General features: G+C 51.6%; 1 protein-coding gene across 3 annotated transcripts; it reads left to right on the plus strand.

The window, feature by feature from the left end:
• Positions 1-3503: 3503 nt before the first annotated feature.
• On the plus strand, positions 3504-17961 carry NR2F2 (nuclear receptor subfamily 2 group F member 2). 3 transcript variants are annotated; one of them, XM_007078249.3, is made up of 3 exons: positions 3504-3866; positions 11709-12236; positions 15066-17961. In XM_007078249.3, the coding sequence occupies exons 1-3, from the start codon at positions 3824-3826 to the stop codon at positions 15338-15340; spliced, it is 846 nt and encodes a 281-aa protein (XP_007078311.1). In that variant the 5' UTR covers positions 3504-3823; the 3' UTR covers positions 15341-17961. The 3 variants fall into 3 exon arrangements, with proteins under 3 accessions (XP_007078311.1, XP_042844075.1, XP_015391278.1); XM_042988141.1 differs by lacking the exon at positions 3504-3866 and adding an exon at positions 8876-10122; XM_015535792.2 differs by lacking the exon at positions 3504-3866 and adding an exon at positions 11272-11544.
• The last annotated feature ends 4125 nt before the right edge of the window (positions 17962-22086 follow it).

Below are 22086 nucleotides of genomic sequence, written 5' to 3' on the forward strand. Positions count from 1 at the left end.
CCCTTCTCTCTGCGCTCTTCTCACAGAGGAAAATCGTTCGAGCCCCGGCTACTTGTGTGTGATCAGTAAATATTTAGTGCGGTGACATCCTCAGCTAGTCTTCGGATCGATTCGGGGACCACCGGGAGGTGCACACGGTCCGGGCGGGGCCGCGCCAAGCCCGCCGAGGGGGCTGCTCCCGCCCTCGCCGCCGGCCGCTGATTTACGGCCTCGGCAACCAGCAAAAGGGGGCGAAAGCGCGCCTGGAAAATTGGCTTTTCAACCTTTTTACTTTTGACATTCAGCCACCTCCCCAGGCTCTAATTCTCGCCTCTGCTCCTGCCCACCCCGCGCCGCGCCCGACCAAGGGCGCCCTGTGCGCCCCGCGCCACCCTGCCCGCGGCAGCGCGCTGCGCTCGCGCCCCCGCGGCCCGGGGACCACCTATCACAACCCTGCGCCGCGACGCGGGGAGGCCCAGGCCCCTGCTCTGGGGGTCTTCGCCTTCGTGGTGAGGTGCACTCTGCCCGCCCACACCTCAGAGGCTGGCGAGAGGGTGGAGAGGCCCAGATCTCCATTCGCCCAAGGAGCCAGTCTCCTCGCTACCTTTTCTCCGACCCTCGGTCATTTCCCCCATTCCTGCGCCTGGTCCTCGACGCCCTTCGGGCCGGATGGCGTCGAGTGGGAACTTTACTTTCCCCGCAGAGGAGCTCCCGTTTCCTTAGAAGCGAAAAAGCGCTGAGCTTGGATGTGCTGGGAAGGGGGCCTCCTACCCTGATCTTGACTGCCGCAGGGCTGCGGCCGCCGCAGTGGCAGTGTCCGCGTCCCCTTGGCCCTCCCAGCCTCCCCTGGGCGCACGCTCTCATTGCAAGGCCGAGCCCTGGACCCGGACACCGGGCGATGGGCCCGACCTGGCACGGGGCACGGCACTCTCTCGCCACCCCCCCCCGCCCCCGCCACTCATGCGGGACCCGCCACCTCAGCCGACTACATTGTCCGTCCGAGTAAGGAGACGGGAGGGCTACTAACGCCCTGGGTTCCACCTCTCTTCGGCCGGGGTCGGGGGCTCGGGCCTGACCACCTGTTAGCGGGCCTGCTCTCCTCTCACCTGAGGCCCGGGCCTCTGCAGTTCCCTCGGGCCCAGCGAGGAAGGCAAAGGCGACCTTGCTGGGTTCGCGCACCCCTCCCCAACGCTAGCGCCCTCTCCTTTGTCCTACGCATGATTTTCTAAACTGCCTTATCTGCAGACTATATCTTTATACTAATGCATACTTAATTGGTCCGTCTTGACTGTCCATATAAAACAATTTAATTAGGGTGCTTTCTTGCTTTGGAGAGCAAAGAAAAAAAAAATCTGCCCACTGCTTATTGTATTTAGCACCAATACAGGCAGAAAATGTAGCACAAGTTTTTGGTTGAAAGAGCACCTCTGTGCCCATTGAAGGGCGTTGATCCGAAAAGACAGAAAGGACAAGTAAAATCGATTTGAAGCGACCCTCTCTGTCCCTTTCACACCATTCAGAAACTCCATTCCTTCTAAGACAAAGACCAGCGCCTTGGGAATTCTCAGGGAAAAAGAGGACTCCAGTCCCACAAGCCTAGGGCACTTTTTAAAAAATCCTTAATATTGCACTTAAAACCGGCCCTCGGTTCTGTGCCCCCCACGTGTGGGTTTCACAGACACCCCCTCGGAAGCGTCAGGCAGTATGGCTGGCCACACCACCCACCCCCCACCTCTCCCAAGCTCGGCCTTCTGGCCAGGCCAGACAAGCCTTTTAGGGTTAGTGCAGCCCTCACCTTTGACCCCCAAGATCGGAGTGGCTGTCACGCTCCAGAGTGCAGAGTTACAACTCAGGCCAAAGTTAAAACAAAACAAAACAAAAAACATTTCTCTGCTCCCAAACCGGTTCTGGTTCCGCCGCCTGAGCCACCTTGCCCAATAACCCCTTCCACACTCAACTTTTTTTTTTTTTCCCCCCTTCTCTTGCCATGAACTGCCCTAGCCATCTCTGAAAGAAGGAACTTAAGATGCCAGGGCAGCGTGGCTGGGTTGCGGTGAGTTGTCTTCCATTAGGAACCAGAATGCCAGGTTACCCGACAGGAGCCCAGGCTGGGGACGGCGGTCATCGATCAGACCTGGCAGGGAAGGGAGGAGGGAGAAATGAAGAGAAGAGGGCAGGGGAGAGGAGAGGCTGGGCAGTGATCACCTTCACCTGCCCTGAGCCCAGCCCCCCCCACCCCCATCTCCTCGCGTTCAACTATCCCCCCCGACCTTCTGCCGGGGTTAAAGGGGGCGGGGGCGGAAGGGAGGGGGCACCCCCTGAGTTACACAAGTGGCCTCCTTCTACAAGAGAATGAGTTCACCACCTCCCCAGAGAAACCTCACCATCCATCCACTCGATATAACTGATGAGACAAACCACAAGGAAAAACTTCTGTAGCCCATATTTATGGTATTAATGAATAGTTAAAAAAAGATTTACACTTCTTATGATCAATATTCTGAGTTATTTCCCTCAAAGTATATAATTACAGTGTCTTCAGAGTTTTCATCATTGTTTGAGGTGGCAAAACCATTTGTAATTTTCATTAGCCAGTAAACATGTAATTAACATTCAGCACTGTGTTTAACTTAATTCCTGTTTAAGACAAGGACAAGAAGCAGCCGAAGAGCGTTAGTTCCATTTGTCAAGTCTGACATACATCTTACCATAACAGTTTCCTAAAATAAAAGATCCGTGTTTCCCCATTATTCTTCTCTTAAAACAAAACAAAACAAAAAAATCCATTAGTTAAAACTGTATTAAACTGCAAGAGGCAGGATAGTTTTTCCTCAATTTTCTCTAGTTACTGTATCCCTGCTTCCTTTTTCCATTTGGGAGGGTGGGTGGAGGGAGGGGGTTAATTAAGCATTCATTATTTGAAGGCTTGAAATTGGGAACCCCTCCCCCCCCAAAAGAAATAGGTTTCCTCCTCAGGAAAGTTCTAGAATGGGGACTGGAAAAGGGGGGCACGGCTCTGCAGGGGAGTGGGAAAAATCACTTGGGGGGACATGAGTTAAAAGTAGAAAATGAGGATTCCAACGGATTCCTAGGAAAAATGTTGCCCTCCTGCTTCAAGTTCTATCTTTGATCCAGGGTGAGGGGAGCCTGTCTGCCAGTCTGCTAGGAGGCTGCTTTTTCCCCCTCCTCTCCCACCTCTGTTTTTTTCCAACTTGCTTTAGGATTAGCCTCCATCCCTCTCGACCCCAAACAGTGGAATTTGGCTGTGCCTCGGGTCGTCTTGCTTTGCAATATCGCCTATAGTTGCTGGCGGTTTTCCGCCGAGGCTGAGCCGTTTGCTCCAGCCTCCGACTAAACTCATTAAGTTGGGAGATTTTTTTCAATTGGACGGGTGTTTTTAAAGTCTCGTCTTTCCAGCCCCAAACAAGGTGTAACAACGCACTCTTCCTTCTAAGGAATGAGATGAGAGACAAGGATCACTCCAGACATCTCCTACCTACGGTTTGGGGTTTTTTTTCTTAAAGGCGAGGCTCGCATTCCTCAGCAGCTATGTACAAAGCTCCCTGAAACCTCGTCTCTCTAAAGTTAGTGTGCAGGGCTTTCCAAGGCTGAGAACGCCTAATACATGGGGAAGCACTTCCTTGAGGTGGAAGGTCTCTCCCTTCACCTTTCCTCTTTTTCCCTGCAGGCTAGTGCCTACTTTTTATCAGTTTGCACAATCGCTTAGATAAACACCGAGGAGGAGATTCTCTTTAATTATCAAAGACACATCTTTTCAGGGGGCCAACAAAGCGTTTATTTCACCCGCCAAACTAAAGGAGAGTTATTCCAGTTTAGAAGGAAGATGCAAGCGGTTTGGGACCTTGAACAAGGCAAATATGGTTTTGGTATGTTTACTTACAGTATTTTTTCTCTCTCTCTCTCTCCTTTCTCACTTTTCTCCTTGTGCTGTGTGGGGCTGGGGGTGACTTGGGGCTTTTCAAAAAATCGGTTTGCTAACGTGTCTGAAATGCCTAGGACTGTGGTTTCAGGGGTTTGGGGAGGGGGGGGACAGTCAATTCAATGCATTGCCATATTTTATTACATGTGTGTGATAGGGGAGGTGGTGGAGGGGGGAAGAGGGGGGGAAAATACAATTGCAAAGCTGCCAAAATATGATTAAACCGAAGCGTAAAGACTGCCGTGCCTCCCCATCTCCTCGTCCTGTCTCCTCAAACTCCTTTCCTTCCAGAGAGCAAACTAAAAAAGCCAGTCCTATAAGCGTGTTTTTCCAAGCAACAGACGACTCGGTTTTCTAGCAAAGGAGCTGCGAGGCTCGCTCTACGTATCAGCATTTACTGTTCGATTTGCCTCTGCGCTTCATTTTGCAACCTTGTGCAACTGACAGCCAGCCAGGCAGGGAGGGAGGAAAGTCCTGCCCGGCGCCCTCCGCCGCGGCTCGGGGAGGCAAGCGCTCGGTTAAAGCTAGGAGGAGAATCGCAACGAGAAGGGTACTCACCATCGGGCGGGGTGGCGGAACTGGCGTGCGGATTTCAGGCAAACGTTTACCTTTCGGCTGTCTATTGCAACCGCGTCGGGCTGACTTAAGAAGCAATTCTGTGCTCTGTCCAGAACATTCAAGGACCGGTTCCTCATTTTTAAAAAGCCAGCGAGAGAGACGACAGAGACAGAGAAAGAAAAAGAGAGGAGGGGGTGAGGGGGACGCACATAAACCCAGTTCAGGGAGGAAAAAAAAAAAAAAAAAAAAAAAAGAAGATCACCTCTCCCCGCCAGTGACTCGGGAAACGCAGCGGTGGCGAGATCCGAGTCCGGTCCAACCAAGCTAGAGCCAATTAATTTTAAATCCTGAAGAATTATTCAGATTAAAATGTACAGAAGTTTCATTCTCGTATGCCTACGTGAGCTCCAAGTCGTTTCCCTTTAAGAGCTCCTTTTCTTTTAAAGTTGAATTTTAGGCAGCGAGGACTCTTACACTAGGGGGCAGACAGATACTGTACTTGCTCCAATGTTAAGCAATTTTTTTCCCTCCCAGCATATGCTCTGATTTAGCACTGTAAATTTTTCAGAGGACCCAACTCTGACAGCCCCTGGTGATTTTCAAAGTACCACAAGCCAGTGGTTAAAAATTGCATTGACTTGGAAGTTCAGAGGGACACAATGGAAACCCCTTTCCCTATTCATGGAGCTCCAGTGTGGTGGAAGAGAAAAAACACACACGAACTAGATTGAGGGAAAGGAGGAATTCAATGAATCCTGGTGGACAGAACTGGTTTCTACCGAGTTCAGAGTTAAACTCGGCATTTGCTGGGGTCTGTATTCATATTGTGATTTCATTTGGGGAGAATGACAGCCGTCAGGCCACTTGCTGCAAGAAAATCATATTCCTGGGTGGGTTTGCTTTACTTTTTTTTTTTTCCACCAGAGTAAAACAAATGTTTTTCCAACTTTCTCCAGCCAAATTAAAGCTTGCCATTCCCCTCATTAAAATAAATTTACATCTGCAATAAAAGACTGGGCTGGATTTTTTTTTTTTTTGAACAGTAACGACATATTGATATTTCTCTTTTAGTCTTAGAGCTGTTTTATTCAAGGGAAATGAGCATCTCTGAAGAAGGCATTTGAAAATATTCTCCCCTCCTTTTTTTTTTTTCTCAGTCTGCAGTCCTTTCTCTTCTTATATGCAGTAAAATTAACTACAATTGATATGGTCATTTATTTGTTTTGAATTTCTAATAGCATCCCCATAACTGAATGAATCTAAAATACAGAGTGAAACACGTCTGACTTCATGGGAAGCCTGTGGTCGTGTGCTGTGGCAGGCTCCAGTTTTGTAGGAGGTTGGGAAATTCTTCATTTTAAATCTAAGTCCATCAGAGCAGAGCATACTTCAAACACCAAAAATCTCTAAGTGCCCTGTGGAAGCTGTTGCTTTTCAGAAATTTCCCACTGCATGTCTGTAAAAGGTGATCTTGCTATGGAAGTGTCTGCACTCAAGAGGCAAGATTAAGATTTCCCTACAATCAATTATTCTCTTCTATTAAATTGAGATGGGTATGTCCATTAGATTTCCTGTCTCATCCCAGCCCCACCACATCTCTGCTGAGATTGCCCCTAATCTACTGACATTTGTAGCATTAGGCAATCCCTTGAATCATAGGAGTTGAAAGGGGGGAAAAAAAAAAACCTTTGAAATGATTTCTTTTCCATCCTTCTGTCCTCTTTAAGAGAAAGTGATATTGTGTCTCTAATCAACCTGAAATTCTCAGCCTGCCTTCTCTGTGGCAATCTCATTGTACACCAGGTTTATGATAGTTCAGTGTCCACTGTAGTTGGTTTTTTTTTTTTTTTTTTTACAACTTTCAAATAATCCCAGCACCTGCAGCTTTAGTGAAATACGTGATTTCAGCGGAGAAAGGGTGAGGACTAAGAAGGTTTCAGCAAGGAAGTGTAAAGAGGGTTTCTCCTCTCCTAAAAACTAGCCCCTGTCTGCCTATATCTTCACTTAGTACCTACCTTGTATTCTGCCTGTGGGTAAAGGGTATTTATTGAATGCAAAGAGCACACACCAGCACAGGTCAATCGTATGTGTGGTCTATGGTTGGTTTTTTTTACACCTTTCATCTCGTCCATTTTTTGCACTATCAAGGATGCTTTCCTGGGGTCATTACTTTACTCTTCATATGTGTTCATGTTTCCTGAAACTCAGCGTGGTTGATGTAAAATATTTCAACTGTTCATAAACCTGGTTGGCTTCCAACTTTACAGTTTTTCTTGGGGCAAAATGTGTGCGATGCTGTCAAAATTTTGTTTTCTAAACGTTGAACAATCATAATGAACTTCTCATGATCATACCGAAAGGTGCCTGCCCTGAAATACAGTGTGTTCCGTGGGGCCAACTCTAGATGTGTGATGTTTAAAGCCAAACGCCCTGGAGTTCAGAGACACATCCATGTTGATGATTTTAGCACATTGAAGCAGACTGGCATAGGCTATGAAGTTGTTCCTATTGCAGTGAATCTCTTGAGGTGGCCTGTGGCTTGTGTGTGGTTCCTGTGAGTTGTGCTTGGTATTATTTCCAATCTGGAGCAGAATCGCTGGTCGTGTTTTAATGACTCAATGGATGCCTAAAAGGAACCTGAGGAACAATGAAGTTCGTCCTCAACTGTTCCATGACCTAGAAGCATAGGCGCTGAAGTCTTTGTCTGTGTACATTGACAAATATGCATCTGATACATGTGCGCTTACATGTATGTACAGAGGGTATGCACAGGGGAGGCTAGGAGGCTGGGAGGCTGCCTCCGCTCGTCCATCAGCGGACAGAACGGTCTATTCACCTCTCTCCACGACTGGGTAGTGTGGCAGGACGTTGGCTTGTGAGTTAGCTACAACTAATGAGAGAGGATGAAGTTGAGGAAAATTGATTTTAATTGCGTCATGACAATGAGATGAAGTCTACTTGTGCTTCTCAGCATCCGAGATGTTTCATTTGAGCAATTAAAATGTCAGGCCACATACCTGTGAAATGTTAACCCTGCAAGAAAAAGAGAGATACCAAATGGCTTCTTTCTTTTTTCCCTCTAAAAAGGAAAAAAAAAATGTCTATCAAGCCACAAAACCAAGCAAGTGATCAGAGTTGCTTAAGAGAAGGGTCTACCGTCACCCGGATCTGACCAAATGTTTCGTTTGCAAAATGCCTCCAAGCTCGGTTCTCGGCACCTATCCTGACCCCCACCCACTACCCCTCTGCAAAGAAACCGGGGAACTTTTCTCTTTCTCTGGCACTGTGGGCACAAAGATGCGCCGGGAGTCCCGGGTGGTGCGCGAGCGACGGATTTCGTGGCATCGCCAAGTTGCGGGAGGCGAAGTCCTCGATTCCATCCAAAGCCTCTCGCGGAGCCTTTAAGAGGCGTTGTGTGTGCGCGCCGCGCTCCTCTCCCCGCTGGGGCGGAAACCTCCGGTGCGGGGTGCGGAGAGCTCGGGGGCCGCGTGCCCGGGGCCGGCCCGGGCCCATCCCCCGCCCGGCGGTGGTGGCGGCGCGGCCGCCCCCTCCCCGCCCCCCTTGGCCCCCCGCGCGCCCCGCGCCGCGGCCGCGACGCCGCTCGCGCTAGGACCGGGCTGAGCCCGCGGCCGCCATGGCGGGGCCGCCGCGCTCCGGCCAATGACGACGAGGGGGCGGCGCGCGCGCGCCTGGCCAGGCCAACCCCGGCTGCTGCCTTATAAGGCGCGCCGTCACCATGGCAACGTGCGCTAAGTTGCAGCAGTCGTGTCAAAGTTCACTATATAGAGAGCTCAGTGAGCTGATCGCGGAGAAGCCACTTCTGCCAGCCCCGGCGCCTATAAATCGCATTCCCTCCCGCGCCCCCCTTTTTAGCATATTTGATCACTTTGATTCTCTGTTCTTTTCTCTCCGCGGTGTGTGTGTGCGTGCGCGCGTGTGTGTTTTCTTCTCCTCCTCCTCCTCTCCCCGAGTTGCCTCCTTTCTCCGGGTGCCGTGCTGCCTTTTTTTCCCTTCTTTCATTCTTTCTCTCCGTCTTTTTCTCCCCCCTCTGCGCACGAAGGATGTGCTTCTAGGTGGTGATCTGCCCTCCTCTCTCTCTTTTATCATTTCTCCCCCGCCGCCGGCGAGTTGACTCTTTCCCTATGTGTGTGAGGCGGCGGCGGCAGCAGCAGCAGCAGCGGCTCCGGCGGCGGCAGCAGCGGCAGCAGCGGCTTCAGCGGCGGCGGCGGCGCTAGACGCGGCGGCTCCGGGCCCGACCCGGCGGCTTCGGCGGCGGCGGCGGCGGCTCCGGCGGCGGCGGCGGCCCGGGCGGCCCGCAGGGAGCGGCGAGCGGCCTCCATCCGGCGAAAGCGGGCGGCGGCGGCCAGAGCGAGCGAGGCGCGCGCCGGGCGCCCGTGGCAGGCGGCGGCGGCGGCCCAGCGCCAGGACGACGCCGCGCAGCGCCCGACGCGGACCACTTTCATGCTGATTCCCCCGGACCCGGGCAGCGCTCCGGCCACTCCGCGGGCCGCCGGCCTCCGCCCCGGCCTGCCCGGCTCTCTGGGCGCGCCCGCGACCGGCGCCTCCGCTCTCCCAGTCCTCCTGATTTCGATGGCTTTCCTGAATGGCTGACTGTGGGCTGCCCTGGACTTGGCCCCCGGACAGTCGCCTCTCCTCCTCCTCCTCCTCCTCCTCTTCCTCCTCCTCTTCCTCCTCCTACTCCAACTCCTCGGCACACCAGCTCTGAGAGCGAGAGAGTGAACGAGAGAGGGAGGGAGAGAGTGAGAGCGAGCGAGATCTTTGGAGAGATTTTTTTTTTTTTTTTTTTTTGCCTCCTACTTCTGTCTTGAAGCCAGACAATCGACTTGCAGCTCTCCCTCCCCTCCCTCTCTCTCCACGTTCTGCTCCCACTCTCTCTCCCCTGGCCCCTTCCCCTCCCCTCCGGGCCGAAAGCCCCCCGAAACCAACAAAGCTGAGCCGAGGGAAACAAACAAAACAAACACACCGGGCCAGACAAGCAATCGACAAAACTTTGCAAAAGCAGAAACAAAAAAGGAAAAACTAACCAACCTCAACCAACCAGCCCCCGAGCCACCCGGGGCGCCCTCCCGCGCCCTCTCGCACCCTCGCACACACAAAAGGCGGCGCGCCGGAGCCCGAGACCCGGGAGCCGCCGCCGCCCGCAGCCAGGGGAGCAGGAAGTCCGGACGCGGCCCCCATAGATATGGCAATGGTAGTCAGCACGTGGCGCGACCCCCAGGACGAGGTGCCCGGCTCGCAGGGCAGCCAGGCCTCGCAGGCGCCGCCTGTGCCCGGCCCGCCGCCCGGCGCCCCGCACACGCCACAGACGCCGGGCCAAGGGGGCCCGGCCAGCACGCCGGCCCAGACGGCGGCCGGTGGCCAGGGCGGCCCTGGCGGCCCCGGCGGCGACAAACAGCAGCAGCAGCAGCACATCGAGTGCGTGGTGTGCGGGGACAAGTCGAGCGGCAAGCACTACGGCCAGTTCACGTGCGAGGGCTGCAAGAGCTTCTTCAAGCGCAGCGTGCGGAGGAACCTGAGCTACACGTGCCGCGCCAACCGGAACTGTCCCATCGACCAGCACCACCGCAACCAGTGCCAGTACTGCCGCCTCAAAAAGTGCCTCAAAGTGGGCATGAGACGGGAAGGTATCGGCCTCTCATTTCTCCCCCCCACCCTCGCCTGGGGTCCCGGGGCCCTGGGTGCGTTTGGCTAGCCTGCTCTGGGTAAGGACGCAGAAGCCCCAAGCTCTTCTCTTCGTATTGCAGCTGAAAGGGGTTTTATACTAGAAGCAAGTTCTGCACTGGAACCCAGACCCCCCAAATCCGCATGCTTTGGCCGACTGATTTCCTCCTCTACTTTCTCTTCGGGCTGTTTCATTTTCTTTGCATTGATTGCGAGTTCATTCGAGTTCGCCTTTCTGCGAGGGATGGGGTGTTGTCTGTTGTTGTTTTAAAAGCCTGGTTTACTTCTCCGTCTTTCCTCTCGATTTCTCCCTCTCTCCCCCTTGTTTTTCCTGCATGTTCAACATATGTCCCTCCTCCCCACCCCTTTCCCCAGCCCCCACCCTCTCAAAAAAAAAAAAACCAACCTGAGATTGTACTTTTGTACAGGAGGTTCAAATTACAAATGGCAATTTTATGCACTTCGCCGTATTAACGCTGCCGCCCGGGCAGCGCTCATGTGACCCTCCGTGGATTAACATTCTGCTAAAAAAAAAAAAAATACCTCTGTTTTCTTTTTTCCTTTCACTTTTGAAAGGAGGAGAGCGCGATAGGAGTAGGGACGGGTGGGCGAGGGGCCCTCGGCGGCTGCTTTCGCTCTGCGCGAGTTGGGTCTTTGTGATATGAAATTCGCCGAGCGCCGCGAGCTGTGCTCGGCCAATGGCGCGCTCGGCGCCGGGCGCGGGCTCCGGGCTTGGGCGAGCGAACGCCGGGCTTTCTTTGTGTTTCTGCGAGAGCGACTCTCCCGGTCCGGCGTCAGATAACAGCCCGAGCCCGAGCCTCGCCAGCTTTCCCCGGCCGTCTCGGGCCCTACCCGGGCTGCGCCGGCGCCGGCCGCCTGCTCCCCGCCTCTCCCCGGCTTCCTCTCGCCTCGGCCGGCCTCTCTCTCCGCCCTCTCCCTCCGTCTCTCTTTCTTCGAGCACACTGATCAGGCTGCCGCCAGACCTCGGCTCTCTGCTCTTCTCTCACCGGGGGGCTCCCCGCCGGGCTGGGGCTGGGGCTGCCGGGTTGGGGGGAGAGTCGTGGCACGGTGGCCGCAGGCCGTCTGGGGTGAACCCTTGTGTCTTTTGCAAAAGCGTCTCACCCTCCCCCCCAGACTCGCCCCTCCCGCTCCCTCTCCTCCAATCAATAAGAAATATCAGCTGTTTAGCAGTAAAGAAGAAAGATGCCCCCAGAATGCTCCATCCCGCCCACAGTGCCGGGGACCCCGAGGCAAAGCGGCCAATTCTGGGTCCTCGGCGGCCCAGCCCCGAGCGGGCCTCGGAGGCAAGTGTGCCGCTCTGGCCGCCAGAGCTTGCCTGGGTGGTGGCTTGAGTGGAGTGCTGCCGGGCTCCCGGCGACTTCCAGGTCTGTGGCCCTGGCGCGCTGGCGAGAGGGGCAGGCCTGCCTGTTCGGGCGCGGTGCGGGCTCTGGGTCAGGCGGGGGTCGGGCTGGGGCAGACCCTGCCGGGGGAGCTGGGCGACCGACGAGGCTGGTCATTAACGGCGGGGTGTCTCCTTTCCTCCCCGCAGCGGTGCAGAGGGGCAGGATGCCGCCCACCCAGCCAACCCACGGGCAGTTTGCGCTGACCAACGGGGACCCTCTCAACTGCCACTCGTACCTGTCCGGATATATTTCTCTGCTGCTGCGCGCCGAGCCCTACCCCACGTCGCGCTTCGGCAGCCAGTGCATGCAGCCCAACAACATCATGGGCATCGAGAACATTTGCGAACTGGCCGCGCGGATGCTCTTCAGCGCCGTCGAGTGGGCCCGGAACATCCCCTTCTTCCCTGACCTGCAGATCACCGACCAGGTGGCCCTGCTTCGCCTCACCTGGAGCGAGCTGTTCGTGCTGAACGCGGCACAGTGCTCCATGCCTCTCCACGTCGCCCCGCTCCTGGCCGCCGCTGGCCTACACGCCTCACCCATGTCCGCCGACCGAGTGGTCGCCTTTATGGACCACATACGGATCTTCCAAGAGCAAGTGGAGAAGCTCAAAGCGCTGCACGTCGACTCCGCCGAGTACAGCTGTCTCAAGGCCATAGTCCTGTTCACCTCAGGTAGGAAGGAGCCCTGCCCTCTCCTGCCCAAGGACTCCTAGCTCCGAGTTAGGGCCCAGAGAACTTGGGAGTCCCCAGAGTGAGCCCAGCCTCCCCCTGGAAAGGCCAGCCTGTTGAGGGCAACCTGGAGTGGGGACTTTGTAGAGCTGCTGGGCCTCGCCAGGCCTGTCCTGGGGACAAGAGAGGAAGGCTGGGGCTTCGGGAAGGTCCCTTAGGGCACATGCTCTCAAAATGGGCCACGGGGAAGCCTCTCAAGCCTGCCAGACTGGCATGCGTGTTCCTGTGCCCTCCCTTGGCCCAGGCCTCCTGGGCTGGCTGGTCCTGTGCAGCCTCCTCTGCCCCAGGGCGCTCTCTCTGTCACCCTGACTGAGTCTCCAGGAGATGCCTCTGGGCCCTGCAGCTGCCCTGGCATCATCTCTGCAGGGGAAAAGTTTGCCCCTGCAGGGGAAAAGTTTGCCTGCTAACTCAGTGGGAGCTGGAGCTCCAGGCAAACCCAACCTGAGGGCAGCAGTTTTCAAAATCATATTCTTATTAAAACAATGCAGACTGCCAGGAGAGGAGGAAGGCTGTCAGGAAGGGGGCAAGAGGAAGAAAGGGGGCATCATAACTGTCCAGGATGTCTGCAAGGGGTTGAAGACTCTGGCCTCTAGCTTGATCTGCCCAGGCAAACACTTCAGACAATTTTCAGACAACCCAAAATGTATGCCAACTTGGGCTGGGTATGAATGTTGCCAGAGATATAAAACCATCATTGACTGCGTTATGAAATCTAATTAGTTTGTATGTAGTTTAACCTGTGTGAGTAATAGATCTAATATTAATTAACTCTTGAGGCCAAATGATTTCTGAAGGTGTCTGGCTTTCCACTTTGGGCCACACCTGAGCCTTTTGGCTGCCTTCAGGCTGAGTTCAGCACATCCCAGGTGGGTGGAAATCACCCCCTCTCCATTCTCTTTCTAAGTTGTCAGCTGATCCCTTTGTCGTGGCTGAGAGGGGGGGAAAGAGGTTCCCAATTAAGAATTACAAACATTTGGACGTTTGTGGGGCTTGGAACCTAGGAACTGCAGTTTTTTACAGCTTGTAACCAGGACACTCGGAGAGCTGGGTAGTTCTCGTGGCAGACAAAAAGATTCACAGTCTCTTCCTTATTGTTTGAAGGAAATCTGGGGACCCAAGTCATTAGCTCAATCGATTGCAGGTTCTGAGTCCTTAACCCACTGTCTGTTATACGCTGCTGGTTTGTTTTTTTTTTTTAACACATAACCTCCCCCCACAGCCACCCCAAATTCTGCCTTTGAAAGTCCTTAGGTAATCAATTAAAGGGCAGTGTCTGGGCAAGGAAGAGCTGTATAGAGAGGCTTGGATCTGGAGTATTTTTCTCAGGGGAACTGTCATAACTAGAACATTTGCCTGATGCAAATGTACAGGCAGGATATTCCCCTAACCCCATAGCCCCCTTCACCCCCAGCCCACAACCCTCCACCCAGCCAAGGATCCCAGACGTCGGGGGGGGGGGGGGTGTTGTTAATTTCTCCATATCATTGTTAGCTCTTAGCCTTACCCTTGGTCTCTTCAAGGAAAGAAATGCCTGATACTGTCGTAAGAGTTTAATTTATTACTATTTGCAAAATGCAGAGGCCTGTGTGGAGAATGCAGATCGCCTCACAAAGAGATAAAGGTCCCTCTTATCTGATTCGTAGGGAGACACACAGTGTACCCATGCAAAGGGAGGGAGTCCAATGCAGACAGATCTTTTAATTCCTGACCACAGACACCTATGCATTCTTTACATGCAGAGTCCCTGGATGCACACATGAGAAAATTACATGTGTCTTCTGGTTCTGGGGGCTGGAGGTAGTGGCGGCTGTTTTCAAGTATCTGTTTTAAGGATTCACAGTATGCATGTGTTAGCCCCAAGTCTTGTCTGGGGCGCCCAAAAAGGTCAGGTCACAACCTGCGCCGCCTTCACTGAGAAGCCTCTCATTTCAAAGACACTTATTGTATTTCCACATACCCCAAAGAGAAAAGTGTTTTCCTGAAGATAACAGGGAGGGGTTTCTTCTGGGAGGGAAGTGGGTTTTAAAATAAATAAATAAATAAATAAATAAATAAATAAATAAATAAAGGGGGGTAGGAGAAAAAAGGAGAGAGAAGAAAAGGGGGGAAAAGAAACAGCTCAAATGAACAGAGAGATCACAGTTTGCATGGCTGCCCTTCAATAGGGCTAAACTGACAAGATCAGTTTTAAAGGGCCACTTAAATCAGTTTCAAAGACTGGAGAAAAATGAGTCGCCCTCTTTGGGGAGAATCTGAGGCTGGGTCGTGGACGCCATTACTAGAGGCTGGGCCAGGTTGTGGCCCTCCTCTCCCACCACCACCCCCACCCCCCCCCCAATATATAATTATAAGCCAAACTCTTATTTACAGAGGAGGAGGGGGAGGAGCACTGGCTGTTTTGGTTTCATCTGTTTGTCTGTCCATCAACTGACTTGAGCCAGATTCACCCAGTGCACTTTGCTTGGGCCTCCCAGGGACCAAGCCTGAGTTCTGGTGGCGTGAAAGCCTGCGGTGCACTGAGCTGTGTTTTACTTTAAAGCAAATACCCCCAGGACCATCTCGTGCTCTCCAACCCCCCCACCTCCCCTCCATCCAAGTTTTCAGTATACTGGCATTTGCTCCAACTCCGGTTGGGGCAGTTTGACAAAGCACTGCACACACACCTCATGTGACCCATTTCAAACCTCTTAATCTGATGACTGAATCCTTCTTCTTCTTCTCCTTCTCCTTCTTCTTCTTTTTTTTTTTTTTTTGTTTTAAACTTTCTTCCAGATGCCTGTGGTCTCTCTGATGTAGCCCATGTGGAAAGCTTGCAGGAAAAGTCCCAGTGTGCTTTGGAAGAGTACGTTAGGAGCCAGTACCCCAACCAACCAACGCGATTCGGAAAGCTTTTGCTTCGCCTCCCTTCCCTCCGCACGGTCTCCTCCTCAGTCATAGAGCAATTGTTTTTCGTCCGTTTGGTAGGTAAAACCCCCATCGAAACCCTCATCCGGGATATGTTACTGTCCGGCAGCAGTTTTAACTGGCCGTATATGGCAATTCAATAAATAAGAAATCAAAATAAGAAGGGGGAGTGAAACAGAGAGAAAGAAAAGGCAAAAGACTGGTTTGTTTGCTTAAATTCCTTCTGTTAAGAAAGGATATAAAAGGATGTTACAAGTTTGCTAAAAGAAGAGAGGGGAAGAATTTAATGGACTGTGAATTTCAAAAAAAAAAAAAAAGACTGTCAAATGAACTTTTACAGAATGCATTAAAAAAAAAAAACTCCTGTGTCGGTCAGAACAACTTGCTACTTATCATTTTTGTATAAAAAGGAAATTAGTCTTTTTCTTTTTTTGGTAAATTTTTGAAAAATATTGCTAAAAGTGCATTTAAGGAGATTGGGAGAAAATTAGCAGAATGGAGAAAGTAAGTCTTTTTTTTTTTTTCCAAATTATTAATTGTCCTGTGTCTATGTACCTCTAGCTGTTCTTTTTTGTACTTTTCTGGTTCCAAACCAGTTTATTCTGTGGTTCTATAATAAGTTTTGATATAATCTTGGCTTCTTAAAAACTGTGTATCCTTAAACTATATGTTCTGCAAGAATTAAAACTGAGTCCATGAAAATACCATAGGAAGACATAAAACTTTAAAAGGCAACTCAAAGGTGATGGAAACGCACTTACAAGTGGTGACCAAAAATTTTAGGTGAAGTTGAGCACTCTTTAATTTGAGAACTGGAGGAACCACACACAACACTTAACTTCCCCTACCCTGCCCCCCCCCCAAAAAAAGACACCATGACAAACCTAGCTTTTTAAAAATATTTTAAGAAAGAGAATGAACTGTGGAATTTATTGGCAGCCAAGGAATGTGTCCAAGACACGTGCTGAGGTTTTGAATAAAAAGTGAACTTTTGTAATTTGAATTGGGTCCCGCTTAGTTCTTGAATTGTTATGAAAATCCTATATCTGTTTGTATATTTGCAAACCCTTTGTATTATAATTGTTGATATTTTCCCTTTTTAAAAAATACCATTGAAATCAGCATGACAAAATAACACTGTTGGCACTTATAGGTAACGTGATTGATTCAGTATCTTAGAGTTTACAGTTTGTGTTTTAAAAAAAAAACTGAAGGTTTTTTTTTTTTAAGTGCAACATTTCTGTATACTGTAAAAGTTATAATAACTGAACTGTTTGGTCGAGTCTTTGTGTGTTATATTCCAAGGAAAATTGAAAGTATTCAGAAATTAAAATATTATTTGATATCTGAAATCTGTTTGGCTGTCCCCACTCACTGTCTTTCCATCGAGAAGAGCCCCTGTGAGCTCTCGCTGAGCCGGGCTGGGGGCTTTCATGTGTTTACTCCCCTCAGTTTGTTCAAAGGTGGACTAGTGTATTTATTTGCCTGTTTAATTTGGGTGTGTGTGTGGGGGGAGAAGCTGAAGTTAATGGTTTATCTATGGTTTAGGAAGTGCCATACTGATATAGTAAACCACCCCCATTCACCTAATCCTCCTTTTAATTAAAAATGGATTTTCCAGGAAAAAAAAAAAAAAGGCCCTTATATTTGTCACACTTAAGTGCCTGCTTAGGGAAGGTATTGTGGAAAGTATTAGAAATCTTGAGATCAGTATCTATTTTATGATCAGAAAAAAATACTGTTTTGTACATTTCTGACTGTTCAGCAAAAGACAGTTCTAGCAAGCTAATCACAGCATTGTAAATAGAGGGCAGTTGTTTGCAGTGAGTTTTTCCTTAAGTAGGTGTGATTTTTTAAAAATACTCTGTGGTTCTCATCTAGCTTGGTTGTTGAGAGGATTTCAAATTCAGTGATATAGCTTATAGTGCTGAAGGGTCTGTTGTTAGTGTATATATGATAACTTGCCGCTGGCCTGTCTTTCCCCTCCCCCCCCCCTTTACGTTCATTCTGTGAGAGCATGACCACAGGTCAAGGGAGTCTTTTCCACTGGAGTTATGTACATAAAAACACATCGACATTTTGACATTTCGGATTGTGTAGATACAATCTGTACTGCTCTTGGGATCCTTTGTCCTTAGAAGCCAAATTAAGAAAAAGAAGAGAAAGAAAGAAGGAAGGAAACTTTACAGGGTGTGCTGATTTGGAAGTAGTGACTATTTTGTTTTGGAGGTTTTTTATTTTTTCCTCTTTCTCTTTTCCTGGTTTGGAGGAAGCTCAGTGTGTGGGAGCTTGCAATTTTGTTCTTATTGAGGCTTTCCAGCACCACCCCCCACCATACTTCCCCATGTTGTGGTTCAATTTTAAAAGCGGGTGGGTAGGGCAGGTGGAAGAAAGGGGATCATTTTGTAAAGTGTATTAAACTTTGATACTCAGTTCCAGTCAATATATGTAGACCAGAAAAATCTGTCTGATGTGTGCATTTGAGCAGAGTTCTCCAGCTGACCCTCAGCTTCTTTCTGTAGATATATACATCCAGAAATACAAGTACGTTCTTAGGGCAGAATATCGCTGACCTTTTTAGCTCCAGGTTTGTCGGTTGCTGTTTATTTTCTCCTCTTGCAAGTGCTATCCATGTGAGTGTGTGAAGTTTCTCTAATAAGTAAAACACAGGCCCTTTTCCTTGTTTGTTTTGTGTTAGTTTATTGTAAACAGCCATTTGTTGTAAATTATTATTGGCATTAAATTATAATTTATGATTTTCAAAGCAAAAGCCAGTCCCTGTTTTATTATGCTTTAAGCATGTGTTCTAGTCATTGGAAATCTCTCTCTCACTCTTAAGTTTCAGCAAGGAGCTTGGGGGCCTGCGAGGCAGAAAAACAGGACCCAAAATTTTTCAAACGGGTTAAAACAAAACCCCTTGTATATGTTTAGAGTGGCCGGAGGAGGATCTGTTTAGAGTCTTGAGTTTGGTTTAAGTTTATTGCATTTAAAGAAAGTTTTTCTTTTCACGCTGAGTTAGAACAAAAGATCTTTGCTGCAACTGAACTGGACAAAAGACGAGGGCTGGGACCCAGCGAGTGCGTTCTGTGTGAAATTGACGAGATCTTTAAAAAAGCTGCTAAACATGGCGACTCTTTCCCTTTAAGTGTCTCTTTTTCCTTGCTGGTTTCTTTTTCTTTTTTTTTTTTTTTCCTCCTCCATCTGATCTGAGCTCGCTTTATTTCTTTTCCCAACCCGCTCCCCCTCCTCCTCTTGGCGCTCGGGGGTGTGAGAGAACCCAGTTAGACGCGAAATGCAACAATAGTCCGAGGAGAGAGAGAGGGGCGATCGCTGCTTCTCGCCACTTTCAAACAAACCTGGGGGAAAGACTGAGCTGGGGGTGGTGGTGGGAGGCGGGGGGGGGGGGGGGGGGGGGGAGGATCGTAGCCCGTTCGCTCGGCTCGCGGTCGCCCTGCCTCGGCCTTGCAGCGTTAGTTCTCTCTCTGGGCCGCGAGGGGCTGGGGCTGAAAGTTAGCGGGCGATGTCCGGGGCTGGTTCCGCGGAGACGCCTGGGTTCGCATCCGGCCGGCGTGCAGGGACGGGGGCCTGGAGTTGGCAGCAGCTGCGGAAAAGTGCCTGCCCCCCCCCAGCCCCCGCCCCCCACTTACGTGCGGCGGAATTCCGCCAGCGCCCCGGGAAAGTCCGGGGTGCCGGGCGCGCGGAGCTGCACTCCCTGGATGTGCACGAAGCGGCGGCAGGCGGGGGGCGGGGGCGGGGGGCGGTCAGGGGGAGCTCGAGCGTGTGAAACTCTGCCTCGAAGCTCGCTTTTGACTTGGTCCTATGAGCTGAGCCAACATGGCGTCTCCCATTGCACCGCGAGCGCCGGGCTGCCAGGCACGGCAGGGCCGGGTAATAGAAAACACATTGGTTACCAAAAAAGAAAAAAAAAAAAAAAAAAAGAGGTGGGGGGGGGCGACCAAAGACCATTGCATCTGCAGGCAGAAAACCCTCTTTTAAACTCTTGCTGGCGAGTGAGTGCGGCCCTCGATTGTTCTGTAATTAGAGCAGCAGAATTCGTAGGGGAAAGATTGGTAACGCAGTGTCCCCTTCTCCCTTCGCTCCCCTCCCCCCTTGTAATTAGAGTTTATTTCATGTCTCCCCTCCCAACAAGAGCCAAATTAGAAAAAGCAAAAGTCTCTTATCCTCAAAGCATCTTAAATGTCTGAATGGTATAGGGGGAGGGGAGAGGCCAGTATTTACAGACCTGGTCAGCGCTCGCGCTCATTAATGCAGGGGCTGCGCCGGGGTTTGTGCGGGCCGGGTCCAGCTGGGGGTGGAGGCTGGGCTGCGAACCCCGCCAGGCGTGGGCAGAACTTGCTGCTTGCCTGTCAAAGTTACAGCAAAGGTGGCTTTCCGGGCGGAGGGCTGACTTGGGGGCGCGCAGCGGCGGAGGGCGGGTTCCGGGCGGGTGGTCGCAGGCCCAAGAAATGTATGAGCCTGCGTGGACGGCGCCCCTGGCAGGAGCGCGCCTGCAGCTGAAGATCCCCTTTCTTTAATAGGTTTGAGCGGGCGAGGCCGGCCGTGGGACAGATTTGGCCTCCCAGAGAGGGTCTTCAGAGGGCCTCTGGAGAGACAGTGGATTGGCCCGGGCTGAGCTCTCAGCGGATGGGGGAATCGCCCCTTACGTCCAATGCCAGCCCCTGCCCGGGCCTGGAGACCCCTACCCTCAGCCGCCTGGGAGGGAAGCGAGGTACTCTGTGAATTCCGGGCCTCGTCAAGATTTATTGAAGTTGGGTTTTAAAAACGTGCTTCAGATGATTTTTCCCATTTTCTCAGATTTCAAAGGCTCCCTGCAGTGCGGCTGCCTAATTAATGGTGAAATTCAACTAAATCTAATTATGCAGTAATTTTAAAGCAGTTAGTGCTGGGCGTTGGTTTGTAATAGGACCCCAGTTTTTTAAAGTTTGCTTACTGTGTTGGTTTAGGGGAAAGCCATCTTTTGTATGGCAAAGAAAGACGGGGAAATAGTTTTGCTGCACAAACCGGAGGGCTGAGGACCGCCCCCACCCCCTCACCTCTGTCCCCATCCCTGTGTCTGCCTCCTGTCCCTTCTTCTCTCTCTCCCTGTTTTGCCCTCTCTCAGCTCAAGCTCAAAAGCTGAGCGAGGGGCTCACCCAGCAGAGAGCCCCGTTTTCATAGCCAAATGGGAATGAGACAATTTTTCATAAGGAGACACAAAGGGGCTTCGTATCTGCCCTCCTGGACCCATCTGTAAGTGCCCAAAAACAGGGAAGGGACTCTCATCTTCTCTAATAAAGAACAGATTTCCTCCCCTTCACATCCATTGTCATTAAGGCGAAAAGCTGACTCTTGGAGTTATAAATCTTATCGTCCTTCTGATAACACACTTGTAATAAGTTAGCGTCCTATTCAAAGTGAATTGTAAAACTGCCTCATTTAATATGGCATCTGTGTCATTAAAACTTTTATTATTTTTTTCCCCCTCGCGTCTTGCAGGCCTGGCATTCTGTGGAGCTCGGAGGTGCCTATTGGCCTCTGGGGTAGGGCCAAGGGGGGGAGAAGGTGTGAGAGATGGGCTGCCTGGTTTCAGCCTCTGGATCCTAGTCTGGGGTGAGAGACCCCTGAGGCAGAGAGGGCCTGGGGGGGGGTGGTGGTGTGTGTGTGTGTGCCGTGTCCCCCTTTCCCATCCCCCGGAGCGGCCCCCTCGAAATGACGTTCCTTGAAAGAAACATGCTTGTGATTAGCTAAGCAAACACATCTGCTTTCGGAGTTGGGCCTTCGTTAATTAGCTGAACAAAGGGCCGTTTTGCCTTTTACCTTTTGCTGGGGGAGAGTGTGTTATTTCAGGAGTGTCGCGGGCCCACCTCTTTTCAATTGCAGCCACGACGTTAATTTTATTGGGATTACTGATGGGAAATGAGGTGGCGCAGGCTTCCGAGAGGAAAAGCTTGATCATTACCCCCTTTGGAACTATATTTTTCCACCAACCTCCTGCTCGCGAGGAGGGGGTGGGGGGGGGTGCAAAACTGCGCCGCAAGTTCGGAGCCATTGGAATCAGGCTCGCGGTAGGCTGATCTCGGGTGACAGAGCGTGTGTTGGAGCTGAACTCTATAATTTGCGCTTCTGTTCCTTTATTAGCCCTGGACAACGAACTAATGAGCTTTGGCCCAGCACAGTGTCACTTGTATTTATTTTCTTATGGCAACTTTGAGATAGCGGAAGTGTTCCTTACCAAGAGCCAGAGAGGGCCGGGAGTGCTGACCGCTGCCTTCCTGGCCCAGGTCAGTGGCTGCATCCCAGGGGAGCCAGGGCCCGCGCAGAACAGACGGAGCTTGGGGACCGGGCCTTTAGGCAAGGTCTTGCGGGTGCTCGGGAAGGCGTTAGGCCCTTTGGAGGCCCAGGCATTCCTGCAGGTCCAGCTGCCGAGGTTGAGGTCGAGGGACGCGGGCCAAGTCTGGGGCAGGTCCCCAGGCACGAGATGGTGGAGGTGCAAAGGTGGCGTGGTGCTCTTCTGGCCTAGGAAGGGGGAGGGATCCACTGAGCAGAGCAAGTCAGGCCAAGGCACCCTGGGAGCAGCCGAGGGTATCGTGCCCTGTGGCCACGGGGACTGCCTGCTTTGTGCTGAAGGAGGCCCGGCTCAGCTCTCTGGCCAACTGTTTGGGGCATGAGTGGAGTGGAGAGGTTGCTTTAAAGGAGCTCTGGAGTCCTCGGGTGCGGAGGCTCCTTTCGCTCTACTCCCGCTGCTCCAAGGAGTCTCAGTTGGAGAGGCCTGGAATAAAGTAGAGGTGTGGGGGGTGGGGACAGATGGGGGCGATAAAGGCAATGCGGACGTCCCTTGTGCCCTGGTAGAGAGAAAAGGAGCCCCTCACGCTGCCAAGTGCGTGTGTGG

Source organism: Panthera tigris, chromosome B3, assembly GCF_018350195.1.
Source record: "Panthera tigris isolate Pti1 chromosome B3, P.tigris_Pti1_mat1.1, whole genome shotgun sequence".
Classification (NCBI taxonomy): Eukaryota; Metazoa; Chordata; class Mammalia; order Carnivora; family Felidae; genus Panthera; species Panthera tigris.